Source organism: Protopterus annectens, chromosome 13.part0 (assembly GCF_019279795.1).
Source record: "Protopterus annectens isolate FY-2018-M chromosome 13.part0, PAN1.0, whole genome shotgun sequence".
Lineage (NCBI taxonomy): Eukaryota > Metazoa > Chordata > Ceratodontiformes > Protopteridae > Protopterus > Protopterus annectens.
Genome location: NC_056747.1, coordinates 536,210,234 through 536,229,516, shown reverse-complemented (window position 1 = coordinate 536,229,516; position 19,283 = coordinate 536,210,234). Strand labels below are relative to the sequence as shown.

General features: G+C 39.1%; 1 protein-coding gene across 1 annotated transcript in view; it reads left to right on the top strand.

Moving 5' to 3' along the window:
* Window positions 1-19,283, top strand: part of LOC122787451 (methyltransferase-like protein 27) — a 106,927-nt gene that overhangs the window by 14,005 nt on the left and 73,639 nt on the right. Inside the window, exon 3 of the mRNA XM_044054167.1 lies at window positions 9,844-9,979. Within this exon, the coding sequence (XP_043910102.1) occupies window positions 9,844-9,979 (136 nt within the window). The remainder of the gene's footprint in view (window positions 1-9,843; window positions 9,980-19,283) is intronic.

The window sequence follows — 19,283 nt, the reverse complement described above, 5'->3', positions numbered from 1 at the left end:
TCAACCAACATCACTGTGTGCTTTCTCATTTAGACTCCAAAGCTGTCCTGCTAAGCTACCACCTTAAAATCATAATCTGTTCAGTTAGCAGGTTGAGTACTGTAAGTGCAGGCTGCAGTGAAAAAGGAATGATAAAAGAGTGGTTACTCCCCTCCCTTTCTCTATGTCTGGGTGGAAGGTTGGAGACACACAATCACTATGTAATCTCTGCTGAGAATCATTGGTGGAGATCAAGGATCAGTGAACACACTTGCTTTCTCGGGGGACTGTTCCAACCAACCAACTAACCACTTGGACATCACTTGCAAAAGTGGAAGATACTTCATCAGATGGTCAGCAAGGCAATCAAAGTTGCTTCTTTCCTTCCTTGTCTGGCCGGCCATTTTGGAACCATACCTCTACTCAAACCCACGTCATTAGTTTCCCATGTGGAAGCCACACTGCTATGAGAATGGGCCAGTTACCCTCAACATTAATTTCTGTATCCTTCACAAAACCAACTTTGTCAAGAGTTTTTGCTTTACTTGTATAAATTATTTTATAACACTATTTGGGAATGTTTGAAATGTTATTTTTATTAACCATACAAAATAAAACTTGCATCACTTGTGCCAGTCTAAATATTTAATTCTTTAATGAAATTTTCAAAAAAACATGCTGCTATTATTCTTGGATGAGAAATGATATTTTGTTTAATACTCTAGGCTCATGTTTTGTCTCTGAAGGCCACTTGTTTAATGTCCAAGATCTAAAGAACAGGTCAAAGTTATAAAACTTAATAATAATAACTTATCTTTATCAATAAAATGCTTGAAGAGTTTGCCTTTCCTCTTTCTTTAGGTCACTGGTTTAATATGAAATGAACATACTATTTCTTAACTAAACTTAAGACATATTACAATTGCTTTGTTCCACAGAGTTCTGTGCTTTTGAAATGTTTTGATTACATTTTTATTATGTGATTACTTCACTTGTCTTTTAAAACTGATTTGAAACTTTTCATCCTGTATTAACAATCATCTCCATTGACTATTTCTGTTCAGAATCTTTATTTCTATTCTCATTTATAGGTTTTCTGTTTGTGCCTTGTTCATCGCTTGCATTATACTCTAGCATTATTTAATGTAATACCACCGTGATCATTTGTCTATGATGTTACTGAAATGACAAAAAGAAATCGGCAAGTTGTTGACACCCTTGCCTCTGCTGAGTTTGTTTTATTTGATTTTTCTAGTCAAATATTTTGTTTAGTGTCTCTGTCAGGTCAGTTTGTTTATTATTTTTATTTTTAGATAACATTTGTTTACTGGGAAAGTCCGACTGGGGCAGAGCCCATTTTCAGAGGAGGTCTGGGGAGAAATGCTCCAGAAGCATGTCTTTGGAATGTGAGAGGAAATCAAAAGAAACCCAGAAGAATGCAGGGAGGACATGCAGGTGGTGCACAGATGCATCCCAGTTGAGAATCAAACCAGAGAACCTCTTCCTGTGAGGTGACAATGCTAACCACTGCACCACTGTGCTGCACAGTTACATTAGCTTGAGTATTTCCATGTTGACCCAAACTTCAGTCCCATGCATATTACTATTTTTTAAACCAGAAATGTTTTAAGATGTCACAGTATGGTGATATCCACCTTGACCCAGGTCCCACAATACACTAATCTCAATAATGAACCACCCCTTCAAAATTGCAGCTTAACTAACCCTCCCTCAGCCATCACCTCAAACTATACATCTTCCCAACTTGTACTGTCCTTTAATTAAACCACAGCATATCCAACCCTTCACCCTGTTATTCTCCCATTGGACTACAGAAAAAAGGGATTTTGTCACTATCAACCTCTGTAGCATTTATAATAAAATTACAGAACTACATTCCTGGATGTCACAGTATAGCCCTGATATTCTTGCCATTATAGAAACTTGGCTTAAGCATAACATTAACTATTCTGAACTACTCCTACCAGGTTGTAATATTATCAGAGCTGATAGGCCTCACAAGACAGCTGGTGAGATAGCCTTAATTTATTCAAGTTCATACAGTGTCTGTCCAGAGCCACATACCATCTCAAAATTCTAAATGCTGAAATATTTGTATCACTGCTAATGCTTAGCAATAAAAAACAGCTATGTTTTGTTGCAGTTTATATCCCACCTGGAAATAACACACCAACTGTAGAAGAAATCCTCTCCTGGACAACTAGTATACCTTATGAAAAAGTCATATTAGGGGATGTAAATACTGACTGGCAAAACCTTAATGCAGACTTTTTCCTCAGCTAGTATAAACTTTTGTGGTTACACACAACTTATCAATTAGATGCAATAATACCAAACAGTAAAGGTGCAATTCTAGACTGGATATTAGTCTCTGACCCTAGAAAATTTACAGCCTCTAGAATCTATCCAAGCTCACTTAGTGACCACCTTCTAGTCTATACCCACAGAAATACCATTCATGAACCCAACACTCAAAAACTTAAAACACTCCAAAACCTTTCCAAATTTAATAAAGATTAATTCATCAGTACATTGAAAGTCTTTAATTGGTCTGCCCTAAAAACGCCCACTTGAAGAGCGAGTCATTACTTATAATACCTTATTCTTAAATACTCTAAATAGCCATGCCCCACACTCAACACCACAAGAAAAATAATCATGCACAATAGCTCACTCTCCAAAGAAAAACAGTTTCTAACACAGACAAAGATTGAAAAGAATGGCTTAAACTTAAAACTCTTCATAACTTGCAGCTTTATAGAGAATTACAAAAGCTGAGTAATAAACAATACTATAGCCATCTACAACTCTCCACCAATATGATCCCCAAAGATTCTAAACATCAGTACATAACCTGTTACATCCAGGCTCAAGTAAGGAATCCAACTCTTCTCATAACACCTCTCCACCAGATGTTGCTGCCTTATTCAATAGCTATTTCATAGAAAGCATTGCATCCGTAACTAAAAACTTTTCACCCCCTTCCAGTGCTTCTTCCACCCACACAATAACATCCATTCCAAGTATTTCTGTGATCAACAGGTTAGGCCAAAACCAACATTCTCCATACATCGTGCAAACTACCACTTCTTTATCTCCCCCAACATCCTCACATGAACCTAATTTGCTGTCTATATCCAGTACCAATAACAACTTCCACACAGGACTTGTATCTACAGTAGTTTTAAAAATACCTCAAACCTTGCTCCACTGCAGCTAACAACCTCCTACCTGAGTATGAGAAAACAGCTGCTGATACCATAATATACCCAGTCTCCATCCTTATCATTGGATTAATAGCTGAATCCTATATGACATCACTGTGGAAAAAATCCTATATTATCCCTCTTCATAAAGATGGCATCTCTGCTGATATCTGTATCTTTAGGTCTATTGCATTATTATCACCTCTGTCAGAATTTTTTGAAAGAAATGTTCATAAGCAACTCCTTGACTATCTCCTAAAAGAACAGCTTTTAACATCCATTCAGGATGGCTTCTGTCCAGCATGCAGTATAACTACTGCCCTCCTATCATTCACTGACACCACAAACAAATGCAGGAACGCAGGCAACCTTGCTTCCTCCCTATTGCTTGATCTGTCTAAAGCCCACAATACAGTTTTGCACCCTAAACTTATATACAGACTGTCTCAACTTGGACTATCCCCTTCAAGTTCCAGATTGTGAAAAGGCAGAAGAGTCAACCCCCCACCTGCAAGTCTGCACTGGTGTACCCCAAGGCTCTCCTCTTGGTCTCCTCTTCTTTAATATCTTTTCCAATGACTTTTATACCTCTGTAGGCTCAGCCTCTCTTGTACTATATGGTGATGATTCTATACTTACTTGTGCATCTAATAACCTAACGAAGCTCCTCCATACAGGTTCATAGGTGCTTACTAGGGTAACGACCCCAAGGGCTTTTTTAAGCCTAGCCATGTATCCCAAATCTCTGACAAGTTCTAGTACCCTTGATAAGTGTAAGCGGGGATCTCGGAGATAAAACATTTATAAGCAGGAGCCTGGGAGCGGAAACATTTACAAGTTGCCTGTGTCCATTAGAGATATAGTTACCAAGCCAGGGATGAATTTGCTGTTCCTCATCCAGTTGTCCACTTTACGCTTGAATTGGGTTAGGGAAGAACTCTGCTTCACATGGATGGGGAGGCTGTTGCAGAGACTGGGTAGTCTCTGGAATATACCTGTGTCTCCAGCAGGTCCTGCTTATATCACAGGCAAGGTTTAAGTATTTGGAACGGACAGTTATACACAAAGCTTTTTTCTTACTTGACAAATGTCTGCATCATGCTCAGCTGCTACTCAGCCATAACAAAACAAAGTTATGGCTATTTTTTCCCCTAAAATCACACCTTGAAAAAGCAAATGTCAAAATCTTTTCACTAAGTAAGACTGAAATTGAAGTATTCTCCCATACAAAACTTCTTGGAGTGATTATAGTTGATAACTTTAAATTTGATCTGCACTTTCAAAATAACATAAAAAAGACTCGCCAAAAATTAGAAATGCTCCAGAGGCATAAGCAATTTCTTAGTAACAACACCAAAGCCACTCTTGCCACTACCAACCTACCTTCTATCACTCTTACACTGTGCACCCATCCTAACCAACCTTCAGGCTACAGTTAAACATAAGCTGGAGACATGTTATAGCACGGTTGCACAATTTGCCACTACCAAATACCACTCCATCTACCAGTGTATTGCGCTCAAGGCTTTAGATTGGCTCAAACTCCCTCATCACTTAAATTAGACGCAACATTATTGACAAAGCCAACAACTGCACTGCTTTTGTTCCTATTCTCTGTTCCTACCACCTTAACAGACTATGATCTAATGAACATTGACTTCTCAGCAGATATAAACCCCACAACTCCTCTGGTCAAAGTCTTTACTTCTACTTTGTTGCTAAGAAATGGAATTCTATCCCCCTGCAAATTAGATCTACTTGTAAACTCTGCAACTTCAAACTGCTACTAAAATACTAACTAAATAAGACTTCACTCTGATCCTGTACTACCCCAGGCTGGACTTATCCCTCCATCCTTCCATCCTCGGAATACTGTTTACTAATTCCTTCTCTCCAAACATAGTCAATCTGTTTCATAGGTCAAGGATGAATATAATTTTACCTTGGCTATATTATTTAGTCAGTTCTGTTCCAACAAGTGTACTCAGTGTGTTTAATATCATTGCTAAGAACATTTAACTGTTAACAAGTTGAAAAAGTACATTGTTATATCTGCCCATATATATTCACTATCTAAGTATATATAGGTTCACACACTGGGATTGGGATTTCTTTAAGTGGAGCATGTCCAACAGCTCTGGGTTTGAAATAGCTTTTTATGTTGGGCAGAGATCGCCTCTGAGTAGGCAATATGCGACGGAGTAAAGTGGAGTTTTTTGAGACAGTCTGTGTAGTGCATCTGTTTGAGGCCGGTAATCCTCTTTGTGAGGTATTTCTGCGGCCTTTCCAGTTGTTGTAGATGTCTTGTGAGGTACATACCAAAAGGGGTGCTGTACTCTATAATGGGTCTAATGAGTGATGAGTAGAGGGGAACAATTACCTCTTTTTTCGTGGATGAGAAACCTTTTGTGATGAGGTGTGCCACGTAGAAAGATTTCCTGACTGCTGTGGCAATGTGATTATCAAAGGAGAGACTACTGTCAGCCTGTGTCCCAAGGTCTCTTATCACACTTTCGGTGTTAAGTAGACTACCGCCTATGTGGTAGTTCATGGGTACAGAGTTTTTACCAAAAGGGATGGCAATGCACTTTTGACATTGAGCCTGAGGCCATGGCTTTGACACCAGGCATCTGTCTCAGTGAGGCCCTTTTGGAGGATGTCCACATCTTTATGAGTTTCGATTATGGCTCCTAGTTTGCAGTCATCTATGAACTTCATTAGCCAAAGACCTTTTGTGTTAGCCTGTATTTCAGAGAAGTAGATACCAAACAGGAGAGGACCCAGGACTGAACCTTGTGGTACTCCACTTGTCACTGGTCTGAAGTCGGATTTGGAGTCTGCTACTTTCACAGTGTGGGTTCTGTCATTGAGCCAGTTGGCAACCCATCTTGTGACATAGGGATTTATACCTAGTTTAGTGAGTTTGTCTATAATTCCAGAGTGGGGGATGGTGTTGAAAGCCTTGGCGAGATCTAGATAGGCTGTGTGAACCACCTTACCTTCATCTATGGCTTTGGTGACCACTTTAAAGAAATCTATCAGGTTTAGGAGATGTGATCTACCTTTTACAAATGAATATGGACACGCCTCTGGCTTTAGGGTTTCGGTCCAGGTTAGGTGGCCGAAAGGTGTGGTATGAATTATAGCCTGGTAATGCAGAGGTGCTCTCTGGAGCCTTGAACCAGGTCTCTGTTACAGCACAGATGTTGATGTTCTCCATTTTAAGGAGTGCCTCGAGTGAGTGCATTTTGAGGTTTAGACTTCTAGCACTGAGTAGCATTACCCTCAGATTTACCTTGCTTGCACCTGTTACTGTGGTGAATTTGTCATTTGAACCTTGCCTAAAAAAGGCACTATAGGGGTGGCTAGAGCCTTAGCCAGTATCCGGACTACCAAGGGTGACAGGTGCAGGCCATCTCTGGCAAAGCATCGTGGGCTGTTGATCATGTCATCCCAGGCAGACAGATACTGGATCCCCTTAGAATGACACCAGAAGCTTAGCCAATTGTTGAAGTCAATCATTTTGTCCTTGTACTGTGGTATCATTCTAACTGCGGTGGTGGTGCTGCGGTAGCGTTGTCGCCTTACAGTAAGACGCTGTCCGGTTTGATTCTCAGCTAGAGTGTCTTCTGTGTAGAGACATGCGTGAATGGGCGTACCTTCGTTGAAGGTTGTGCATCAGGGCCGGTAACTCGGCACGCAAAAATCTACTGCCAATCATTAGCGGACCGGAGTTCCGCTGTGGCGACCCCTAACCAGGAAAAGCCAAAAGACACAACAACAAGAACAACAAAAACTGTGGTATCATTCTGGGTGATGGCAGGATGCTACTCAGGGCTAGGGTCATACTTTCTTCTGTATTTCTTGTTAGATGCCCATTGCTAAGATTAATGTTTGCTTAGAATGTGGGAAATTTTATTCTGCTGGCCCCAGTGTGCCGAACTGTCCCCAGTGTGCTTAGTGCTTATTTCAGTTTTAGCACCCTTGGATACAATGCTGTGTCACTAGAGACATTTTTAGAATAGTTAAGACTGTGTCTGTGCCTCACTCATCATTCTGTTCACCAGTCCTGCTGAATCAGGACTCCCTAATAAAAGAAAGGAGAAATGTCTGAAGGTGGTCAGTGTACCATACAGTGAATGTGGTCAGGGTGCCGTACAACAACATATTGGTATCAGATTGTCCTCTCTGACTCATTTTTGTTGAAGGGGGAGAGATTTATTTGCAGTCTCCTCTGATGATGGTGTGGCTGAGACCTCTGAAGATACCATTGCAGAGTCCACCATGCCACTGTCCCCCTTGACGTCTGCATGGGCCGAAGTTCTTAGAATGTTGGTTTGGTCAAGAGTCACTGCACATTGACTTTCAGCACCTGCACTAGGTCTACCAAGAGGGAGGATGGTTTTCTCCATTTCACAAGAAAGGAGCCTTCAGCGGACCAGGTACCAGCTGCATCCAACTGTCCATGGCTTGGCCTCAAGACAGCCAATGCCATACCCAACACCAGACCCAAGAACAAGCACAAAAATGCTGCTAGTAGGTTGTCCCAGCCTAGGCCTTTTGGGTCTCCATCCCTACCCACAAGATGAGGTCAGGTTAGCTGAGGATCTTATGGATTTTTTTGAGATACAGACAGCTGGGCCTGGCAGGACTCCTGCTAAAGAAACTATACAAAAATGAAGACACCTTTTACATCAGGAGTCTTCTGTTTCCTATAAGTCTGATGAAAGTGAGCTGATAAATGTTGGCCAAAATGCCAACTACGAGTCAGATGAAATGCTGACGCTGCCTTGCCAACTGAGGCTTTTACTTTGAGAGGTCCTTCATAAAATGAGAGAGACTTTCTATAGACATTTTTTTTTTAACTGTAACAAGCAGTTGCTACAGTTTAGACCAAATCAGATTTCAAAGCCAGGAGCACTATACAGTGATCACCCCCTAACACTTTGCCCCAGGACAGTTGCCCCTTCTCCCCTCCCTAGCTACTGAAGACAGACATCACAGTGATGTCGTACATAAACAGGCAAGGGTGGGTACCCATTACCTATTCTGTAACTTAGCCATGAAAACATAGGAGGCAGCACAAGAGATGGGTTTGCATTTAATGACATATTACCTGCCAGTAAAAAACAGCACCCATGTTGACCACCTCAGCAGGTCTGCAACAGACTCGTACAAGTGGATGTCAAAATATCCATTTTCAGAAAAATCACTCAGACGTGGGGCATTCCAAAAGTAGACCTTTTTGCTTCTCTTATACACATACATAATCAGACCAGAAAACATGGTACATGTTACTTATAAGGAATATGTCTGAAGAATGCATTGTCAGTGCAGTAACATCACTGGCCACAGCCTTGACCTTCTTCTGTTTGTCATTGTGATCTGCCTATGGGTCGAGCCACCAGTGACCCTCAGCCCATAGCTCCTCCATTGCTTGGCACCAATGAGGACAAGTCCCAGCTCTGGCTCTATGCAGGCAGGAGCTCACACCCTGATGAAACCCCAGGCATTCTACAGTGCCCTATATCATGGACAAGTCCTGGTTATCTCACCAGGTGGAGTTATATTCTAGGTGACTGAGCTGCACCCCCAGTGACCAGGGAGTGTAGTGGTGTGTCTTGGTATTGGCTGTCTTTAGTGCAGCTGGCTCTGGTAGATACTGGACAGGCAGATGATGATCCAAGCACTAATCCTCATTACACATGCTCATTAAGGTGAGCCTTAGTGATGCACATCCACTTGTCTGCATGTGATGTGGTCAGGCAGCCCCCACCGTTTTTATACACAAACACCTACATGCAGTTTATGGACTTCACCTTTAATTGTAGCATCTGCTCTGAGCATGCGTACCACCTACACTCATGAATTAAGGAAAGTAGGACTAAACCATGTCCTACCTCTCCTGCCCGGTTGCACCTTCAACAGGTGTCTGAACAGCTAATCAAGCTTGGATCACCTGGGTCATGTTTAGAGCTTTATTCTACTATAACAATGCTGGTTGGTATAACAAAGTTTGACATGAATGGAAATGTACTACCAACTAAATGAATTTTGTGCGTTGCTACGTGCCTATTGCCATTTTTTTTTTACTTTTAAGGTAATAATTTCGGCCATAATTACAAAGCAGTCTGAAATAAAGTCTGTGAAACTGATGCTCACTTGAAGTCATTGAAGTACACTTTTTCTTTTGTTGTTTGTAGATATTTTTATGACTTTATATGTGTAATTTTACATGTGGCTGTGAGGTAGCTTCCTTGAATACCTTTACTCTATACTGCAGTATGGTGCACACAATTTCAAATTGTACTGTAGTTTTTTTGCTATGAGCATGGCTCTTTGTTAGGGTTATGTCTAGGTTTAGGGACAGATGGTACTGATGCTGGGGGTCATAAATTCCAAAATGAGATTTTAATGCAGGCAGATACATGAAACTCAAGCAACCTGTCAGAGAATATATATTGCTCAGTTCCTTATGCTAATGTGCATAACTGTAATGCAGATGTGTAGCATTTTACAAGGTAAATATTTTGCTATATTTCATACTTATTTTTTGAAATCTTTTCATTATTACTTATATTATTTTAGTTAGGTAACTGCAGTGACCCTATTTATCTTTTGCTACTTGTTTTTCCAGCTAAATAAATATGGATTTGGAATTATTCATGGGATAGATGGGAGTAAAACAATGTTGGAGCAAGCAAAAGAAAAAGGGCTATACCAGGACCTAAAGCAATGCATGATGGGAAATGATCCACTTCCTGTAGTGACAGGTAACAAATTAAATTCATTTTTCCATATATCATCCTAGTAAAATGACTTCCACAAAATCTGATGTCATCAGCAAGGCCTTGGACCGCAACAAGAAGTATATACAGTTTGCAAAAATCTAGAAAATCCATTTCCTTTCACAACATCTGTGACTTTTTCTTCTAAAATAGACATTACATAAATCTTGAATGTCACAGTTTGTCTAAATATGAAATATCCCTTTTGTTGTACTTATTTTAATTTTGTAGGAATCTGCTGAAAACAAATGTTTTTAAAAATTGTTTTTATTCTAAAGGTAAGACATTCTGCAGTTTAATATATTTTCAATTCACATAATAGGTTCATAGGTAGGTACTGGGCTATCGGCCCAAGGGCCTACATAAGCCTAGCCAGCAAGGTTCCATAGCTTACGCCACCCAAGAAAGTTATTTTCCTGTGCCACTGTCCAGCAGAGACACAGAAGTAATCTCTGTAATTCCAAGAAATAAAAAGTAAGTAATCTGATAATGTAGACGGCTGAGGTGTTTTGGGATTTTCTCTCTTAGTGGTCTGTCCTTTAACTGTATTTGATATTCTATCTTTCTTCCTTTTCTTATCTTTCATACCTGTTCCACTTTGTGTGTCTCCTTTCTATCACTCAGAATTTTAGTTTATTTGATGTGTGCACATCCCTCTGCATCATAGGTCTCAACCTGCTAATAGGCCAATGTGGAACACAGACAACAGCAATATGTGACAAACAATCAAAATGTGGAACACCCTATTTTCGCACTGCGCGAAAACTGTATCTTGACCATGGTCATGACCTTTCAACCAAAATACACACCATATGTAAGTATTTAATAATATACACACACTCTTGCAGACACAGACATTTACATGCACACACACACACACACACTAGATGCAGAAGCAAAAAGACAGTGACTCGCTGATACAGAAAAACTCTCACACACACACACACACACACACACACACACACACACACACACACACACACACACACACACACACACACACCTTTTTGCCTCATATTTTTGGTCTGTTCCTCATAAAATATGTAGTTTTATGGCAAATGGCAGATGAAAGAAATAAGATAATGACAGAAATGTCAGTTTCAGATATCATATTCTTCAGAAATGTATGGTAACATAAAACCTGTTATTCTAATAACTTTCTAAATTTAAAAGAGCAGTATTTTAAATTTTGTCCCTATTTTTGGGCAGTTGTCCCCCCATGATGATTGACTTTGTCCAGATTTATTGTGCTAAGTGGTTGAGAGGTATGGCGGCATACAGGATTATTTGCAACAACTTACGGGAGCTCGTACTGTGAGTATTGCTGTCTTTTTGTGCATGTATGTTTCTGCTACTGCTTTGCGCTTAGGTTTAAAATATATGCATTTGACTCCATCAGTAAATGTCTATAAAATGACTCGTTCTATAAGCAGTAAGATTACTGAAATGATGCCAAAATTGAGTGACTTGTAAAAACAATGAAGTGCGTTCCTAGTTTAACTTGTGTCTGCATTAAATGGGCTTGTCTGCTTTTCTTGGCCAGACTCCAGTAGCAGAAACTCATATAGTGACTATGACATTGTCGTTTATGTGGCTGGGCATATTAAAGTGTAGTCTGAAATGTAATGTAGTATCATGATCCTTTCGGTGATTCTGTTACCGGTATGCATTATGGTTTGTAGTAGGAAGAAAAGTGTCTGAGTCACCTAAATCTGGAGCCCTGACATGATATATCCAGATATCAGATGTCATTCATGCATTTCAACGGCTGGTACCGCATTATGAGAAGGTATGAAAAGTTCATAATGTAGTCGTAAAAAGTCCGTATTTCACGCTGTTTCAGTGCTGTTCAGTGTGGAACAGTTATTTGATTGGTTTGTATACCGCAATGCCGATTGGCAGTAATTGCAGTATACAAACCAGTCAAAAATTGTTTAGCGGAGCCAAAGCTGTTCAGTGCGGAACAGCGGAACGCTAGGTTCATTTATGGTTGAATGCGGAGCATTCCGCATGATCTGGAGCACTTGGCTGCTCAGCTCTGCATGAAGAAATAATTTTGCATAGCCATGGAATACTTGATCCATATAATTTACTGCTTGCAGCACCCCGTCTTTTCTTCATTTTTTTGGATAACCACTTTATATCTCGCTGTTAAAGCCTTGTGTTCTCATGTCATGCCTGTACTTTCTCTTGGAAAAGTGGATCCGAGTTCCTTCCATTCTTTACTTTGTATACGAATTATAAAATCTGTGACACCCCCATCTATGGGAGGGAGTGGTCATAACATTTCTGCTTATCTTGTACTTGTACAGCTTTGATGAGTAGGCAGAGGTTCTCTGAGAAGAAATGAAATATACATGTAGATGTATGGTAGGTGAGTGATATACAGAGAAATTCAAGGGGTTGTTGAAAATATTATTAATTTTAATGTGACTGCTAAGAAATACGGGACCAGGTGATGATAAAATGAAAAGTTATTGAAATGTGATTAGTCTGCAGAGGAACACAAGCTGCATATTTCTACATTTTACAATCTCCACGCTCTACACACTGACATTACAACAGTGAATCTCCTCAGTTCTTTACATGCATCAAAAGATGCAATTATTATCCAGGAACATTGTAGTCTGCAGTTTGTCTAATAGGCATGACTTAGTTATATTCATAAGGGGTAATATATAATTATCAACCATGGGATGGGTAAGGTCAATATATAACCCAATGGTATAGGTTAATTTGAGCAGAAATAGGGAAGATGGATAGGCTTAACATGGCCCTCAAAGGCAGCTAGCCTAGTACTTACCTTTGAACCTGTAACTTGTAAGAGGAGTTTTTTGGAACAGATCACTTTCAAATTAAAATAAATAAATGTGCTGTTCACTGTTGCTGTTTTAAGAATTATGGTATTTTTTTGTTTTGATGTATTGTCTTTAAGAGCAAACTGAGGATACCATCTGTTTGGTATAAAAAGGTCTACACACCAGCATACCTAATGGTTGACAATTAAAAAACATTAATTTAGTCAATCATTCATTCAATCATTGTGGATACAGAGCAAGGGTAGCCTTAATTCTGACTACCAGCTTCTCAGTTTTGGTTATAAAGACTTCATATTTGCTAAGTCCACTTAACTTCCTCTATGTAGGAATTCTTACAACTATTAAATCACAATGAAAATGAGGCAACATTTCACTTCAGTTTTTCTCCAAGTCTTTCGGGTTTCTAATACCATGATGAGAATGGAACCCATTCCTAAGTCAAAGTATGATTAAAGTTCATGAAACAAGTATTGTTTCAATCTCTGATATTTGGCAAAAATGCTCTTCACAGAACCCTACTGACAACTCCAAGAATTCATATGGGCTATGTATATCACTAGCATATCTGAATAAGACTGCTGATACTTTTTTATGAGACCCATTGCTCCTACTGTTATTAGAACATAGCTCTCATTTCTGTCTGCAGATTCTGGTATTTTATTACTTTCTGCCTCTCTGTAGATAGAACACAGTAATTACTGGGTACACCAATTTTAATAATCAATGCTACTTTTATCTTGTTTTCATGGACTATTATATCTGTTTTTCTCACATCTATTTTTTGAACTGTTGGGAATGGGTGATCCCATGTGATATAAATTTAATAATTCTCTATAATGCTTCGTGGCTGATGTGCCCAGTGCTTCTCAGATACTTCAGTATTGTAAAGTTTGCAGAATCCCCAGTACAACAGTCTTGCCCCATTATTAGGCCTTTCATTATACAGGCCTTTTGCCATTAGTGCATCACACCGAACAACAAGATATGTGACTATTACCAGTTCTGCTTTACAAAACCTGCTTTTGTCTGTTTCTCCCACATGTTCAATGGACTTTGTAAACCAACATGTACATACTCCACTATCCTGGACCTCTAATATAACTTTTCAACTTTTGGTTTTAATTCAGCTCTCCTTAACCATTCCCCCATCAGATCCCAATCAACATAAGGTTGTTCCAGGAGTTTTCTGTAGTTGCAACTATATTTATGCCTTTTTCACATTTCTTGCCTTCTCATCTGATCCTTCTCCTTATATTCTTTTGTTTTTTTGGCACATTCAGTTGCTGCCTGATTTTTGTGTACTTGTTTTTTTTTATTCCCACTCAATGCCAATATGCTTCTGCTAAGCAGGGAAGCCATCTTAGAGTTGTTCTTTTCATGTTTCAAACTTTCACCATGTGTGGGTCTGGTGGGTCAGCAGATATGTAAGCAATCCTATGATTGCAGATCTGTACATGTAATCAATTTCAAGGAGGCCTATACCTCCTTTAGAACAAGGAATATATAATCATGCTGTACATTTATTTCATATATCATTTGATAAGCATGAAGCATTTTTCTTGTTTTCCTGTCCAACTGATCAAATACCTTTTGGGGTCAGTCATTCACCCAAAAACTGTAAGTTAGAACAGGAAGAACAAATTGGGTTATAGTTTGGACTTTGTTCCTAAATGTCAGGGCTGTTTTCAGTATTAATTTGAGACTTCTTAAATATTTCTTACTAAGTTTTGTTGACATTTGTTCATATTTTATTGTTGATCCTTCATCAGTCCCCAAATATTTCTACACTTCCTCCTGTTCAAGTTCCTTTGTATCACATTCCTGTCCCAGACTGATGTTTTCTTGGTGCTACAGCTTTCCTGCTTTAAATGTTGCTTTTGCACATTTATCAAAACCAAATGACATTCTTATATTATGCAAGAAAGTTTCGACCACTTCCAGTTGTGCCTTCAGCTCCTTATTTGATGAATTGTACAGATTTAATTCATCCACAAAAAGATGATGAAAAGTCTTTATACTTGGCTGTTGTCTTGGAGCCAAATTGTAACCATAACCTAATCTGTTAAGTAGACAGCTTAATGGGTTAAGGACAAGACAAAAGAGCAACATTAACAGAGTCACCCTGGATTGTACCCCTTTGAATTTTTATTCCTGGGATAACAATTTGTCTTTTATCAAGGCTTAGCTGCTAAATGGTTTGCCATGTTTCATGATCATTGTAATATAATTAATCAGTGTAGGATGTATCTCCGCGGTGGTACAGCGGTAGCGTTGTTGTCTCACAGCAAGAGGTTCTCCTGTTCGATTCACGGCTGGAGTGCCTTCTGTGTGGAGTCTGCATGTCCTTCCTGCGGTCGAGTGACCTCCGAAAGACATGCGTGAATGGGCGTGCCTTCGTTGAAGGTTGGGCGTCGGGCTGGCAACTCGGCACCATAAAAAATCTACTGCCATTCATTAGCAGACCGGAGTTCCGCTGTGGCGACCCCTAACCGGGAAAAGCCAAAAACACAAACAGTGTAGGATGAATCTCGTACATCTGTAAGCATTCCTTTATCTATAAATGCGGGATGCTGTCACATGCTTTTTTTTGTAATCTATCCATGCTATACTTGGATTCCTCCCTTTTTACAATTCTATTTTATGACTTTATTTAACAACAAATGATCCTTTGTTCCTTATTACTTTCTTATCTTACCCTTTTGTTCTATTGCCATGATTGTGTTTTCTTCTAAATAACAATAAACTTTGTCAGCATCAATTCCATTATATAGTTCATGCATTGTCGGAAGGCAAGTTATTGCCCTATAGATTTTAGGACAGCGTGCAGGATCAGTCTTGAGGAGTATAGTTTTTCCTGTTGTTAACCAGGTTGATGTATCTTCAGGGTGTGCATATAAGTAGTACTTACTCAGGACTAACTCTTCATGTAAAGATGTAGATACTTTTAGCCAGAAGTTAGGTACTGCATCTGGGCCGGGGGGGAGGGGTTCCACTTAGGAACTTTTCTTAATTATGTTTCAGTTTCTCTAGACATAACTTCATCCCATTTCATATCCTGTACATTCAAACTTCTTACTGTTTCTTATATTTTTTTTCTTTCCATTCAGCATTTTGTTACATTCTACAGGCACAGGGTCTTCATAGATATTTCTCCAAAATATGTCTGTTTCTTCTTTTTTGGTGTATTGATTCCTTTTGCTTTCTTTCCCAATTCTCTATAAAGTTTTTGTGTTGTTACTTTCACTTTATATTTATCTGTATATCTTCTAAGTTTTTTCTTCCTGTACTGATATCTTTATTTTATTATTTGCAATAGTGTATGATAGATCCTGATCTGTTCTAAGGGTGGCCACGGTGGTGCAGTGATAGCATTGTCGCCTCACAGCAAGAGGTTCTCCGGTTCAATCCTCGGCTGGGGTGTCTTCTGTGCGGAGTCTGCATGTCCTCCCTGTGGTTGTGTGGGTTTTCTCCGGGTGCTCCGGTTTCCTCCCATATCCCAAAGACATGCTGTAGGTGGATTGGACACTCTAAACTGGCCCTAGGCGTGAGTGTGTGCCTTCTGTGGAAGGTTGAATGCTGGGCTGGCAACTCAACACCGTAAAACTCCACTGCCAATCATGAGCAGACAGGTGATCCGCTGTGGCGACCCCTAACCAGGAAAAGCTGAAAGAAGATGATGATGATCCTGATTTGTTCTAATACTGCATGTTGCTTTTATTATGTCTAATCAGATATGATCAGCCTCTGGATCCAGGAAACCACTCAAGCAAGCAAATAAATTTAATTCACACAAAAAAGAATTAAAAACAGTCTTCAAATCACAAATTATACAGTACATCAAGCGCTTTCTTCTCTGACTATTCAGAGACTTTATCAAGATACACTAACAGCCAGGCCAGTTCATTGAACCTAATCCACCAATAAAACTAACCAAGCTGTTAAACATGTTAATCAGGACAGCTAAAATGAAATACAGTTAAAATGCGGTGAACCATTATCAAAATAAACACAAATAAGATCAAATAGTTCAAGACACATCAAATCTAAATACCTGCTTCTGTTACACTGATTGGTAGATAATGTGGTGCTTATACTGATTGTGTTTCACATTGAAAAAGGCAATTGGGCTGAAACCGGTCTGTTTTTTGTGTCTTTACACATTAAAATATATATGCTCTAGTTGGGTGCTGGTTTGTTCTTTATATTGTCGCACGGGTTCCCGTTACAAAGCTGAAATCCCACTTACACAAAACCCAAAAGAACGAGACAAAAATCCTGATATCCAGGAAGACCAACCATCCGGAACACCGACAAGTCACTAACAGTGAGTAACCACTTGACCAGCATGCTGACCTTTGCCCCTTATCTCCGCTGTAGTGCGATCTTGGAGTTGGTATATTTAGTTAGGGGGGGTGTAGGGGGGGCAGCCCCCCACATGGGTGGGTGTTAGTATGCTCCGATGTTTATTTGTGGGTTGGGATTGGTTACTTACCGTCAGTGTTCCAGGTGGTCGGTCTTCCTGGATGTCAGATCTTTCGTCTCGGCTTTTGGATTTTGGGTAAGTGGATTTTGTGTTTCTAAAGGGGATCCTGTCATACTTCCTCAGTTGTTTCTTTTTACAAAAAAGCCCAATGTTTCCTTGTCTATGTAATGTTTTTCATGAATCTGTTGAATTAATGAACACAAGTTTGCATATGAAACTTTTGACAGTTTTTCCTTCTGCGAGTATTTTTCTTTCCACTAACTTCTCTCTTAATCTTTTTGAATATCTTCTGTCTGGAAATTATGAGCTTCTTGCATGATAGTAACAATACATAATTTCTTTCTTATCCTCAGTAATCCACTTTATCATATTTATGGCTCTTTTTTTTGGCCTGTCAGTTTTTTTTTTTGTGGGCTACTACTTCCTTCTACAACAGGATGGCCATCCTTCCCCTGGCCTAACCCCATTGTACGAATGTTTTCTCGTCTTGAGGATTCTGTACTGTCACTGTCATTTTTTCAGTCCTGGTGTCCCTACCAGGACTGGGTATGTTTTTATCCTAGGACTTGTGCACCCAGCTGTCTTTTATTTTTTAACCTACTTCTGTCCATGATATGTGCTATATAAAATAGTCTATATGGCAGTGTCATCTTGGTGAGATTTTGTAAAAACAGGGTGCATCTCATAAAGGTATTCACCAACACTTGTGGATGAATTCACTTCCAGCAATGCCACTCTGCTTTGCTTCCTGCTTTTGTCATTTCTTCATTTGGATCCCTGTACATTTCCTGTATAAGTCATCCACTGAACCTGCAGAAACCTTGCCGTTTGTTTTTCTTTTCAGTAAAATCAGCAAAGCTGTATTAGTTTCCCAACACATAGTCCAATGTCAGCATTATTACTTTTTTATTTGATTTTAAATATCCATTTTATTCTCAGAGCATTAGTTGCATTAATTGTCCAGCACATCTAGTGTCAATATTTCCTTTTTTCTTCTTTGATATTTTGCTTGATTTTAAATGTTAATTTTATTCCCTAACGATTGAATGCAGGGCAATGATTCTTGCAGTCTGGCAATTGAATATAAGGTGATACTATCTCATCTTGTCGTGTTGTATCTGATTTCCTTAGTCTCTGTTTGCCTACCGTATACCTCCTAGTTAGTGCGCAGTAGCACTAATAAAGTACATCAGTTGACAGCAACTAGTATCTACTGCTTTTTGTTATTTGTAAGGACAGTAATAGTTGTGTACATACATTTCCTGATATAGGATAACTATGTATTTCATTGTGCTAAGAGTATTTTAATTCATCAGTATCTTTAGACAGCATCATCCACACCCACGGTTTGTTTTGCAGTATCTCCATATGGTACATTGAAATTGCTTGATGTTCAGTTAAAACCAAGGCACTTTGATATTAATAACAAGAAACATTTAAACGGGTTGGGTCCAGTGAAGCATTGCAGTAAAAATATTAAGCTTGCTTATCATTCACTATGAATATGTTTGGTTCTTTTTACTCTTTTTTTTATAGCTGAATAAGTTGCAGTTAAGTAACTATATCGACAAACAACGTGAAGGGTATGAGCTATTTTTGTAAATACAGTAATGCTTCTTTGCATGAGAATAAAATAACAGAATGGTGATTCGAATACTGAAAGCAGCTTTCCTTTTGTAGCTATAGTTTCATTTCAAACAGAATTAGTTAAATTGTTGCAGATATCCATGGCTACAAATTGAAAGGTGCTTCAAAATGAAGAAATCTCTGGCGTATATCTGGAGCTGACATTTTTTCATGTATCAAAAGTGAGATATTTCCAACTATAATATGACCTTTTTCACGGCACTCCATTTAGCCAGTGTAAGGAAACCTCATTCACTTTTTAATGTTGGATTGTAGAAGATTAGTTGTTCCTATTATTTCATATAAAATTACATTATTTAATGGTGAGTGCAGGAAAATGTGTTGTTCTATTTAGCCTTCT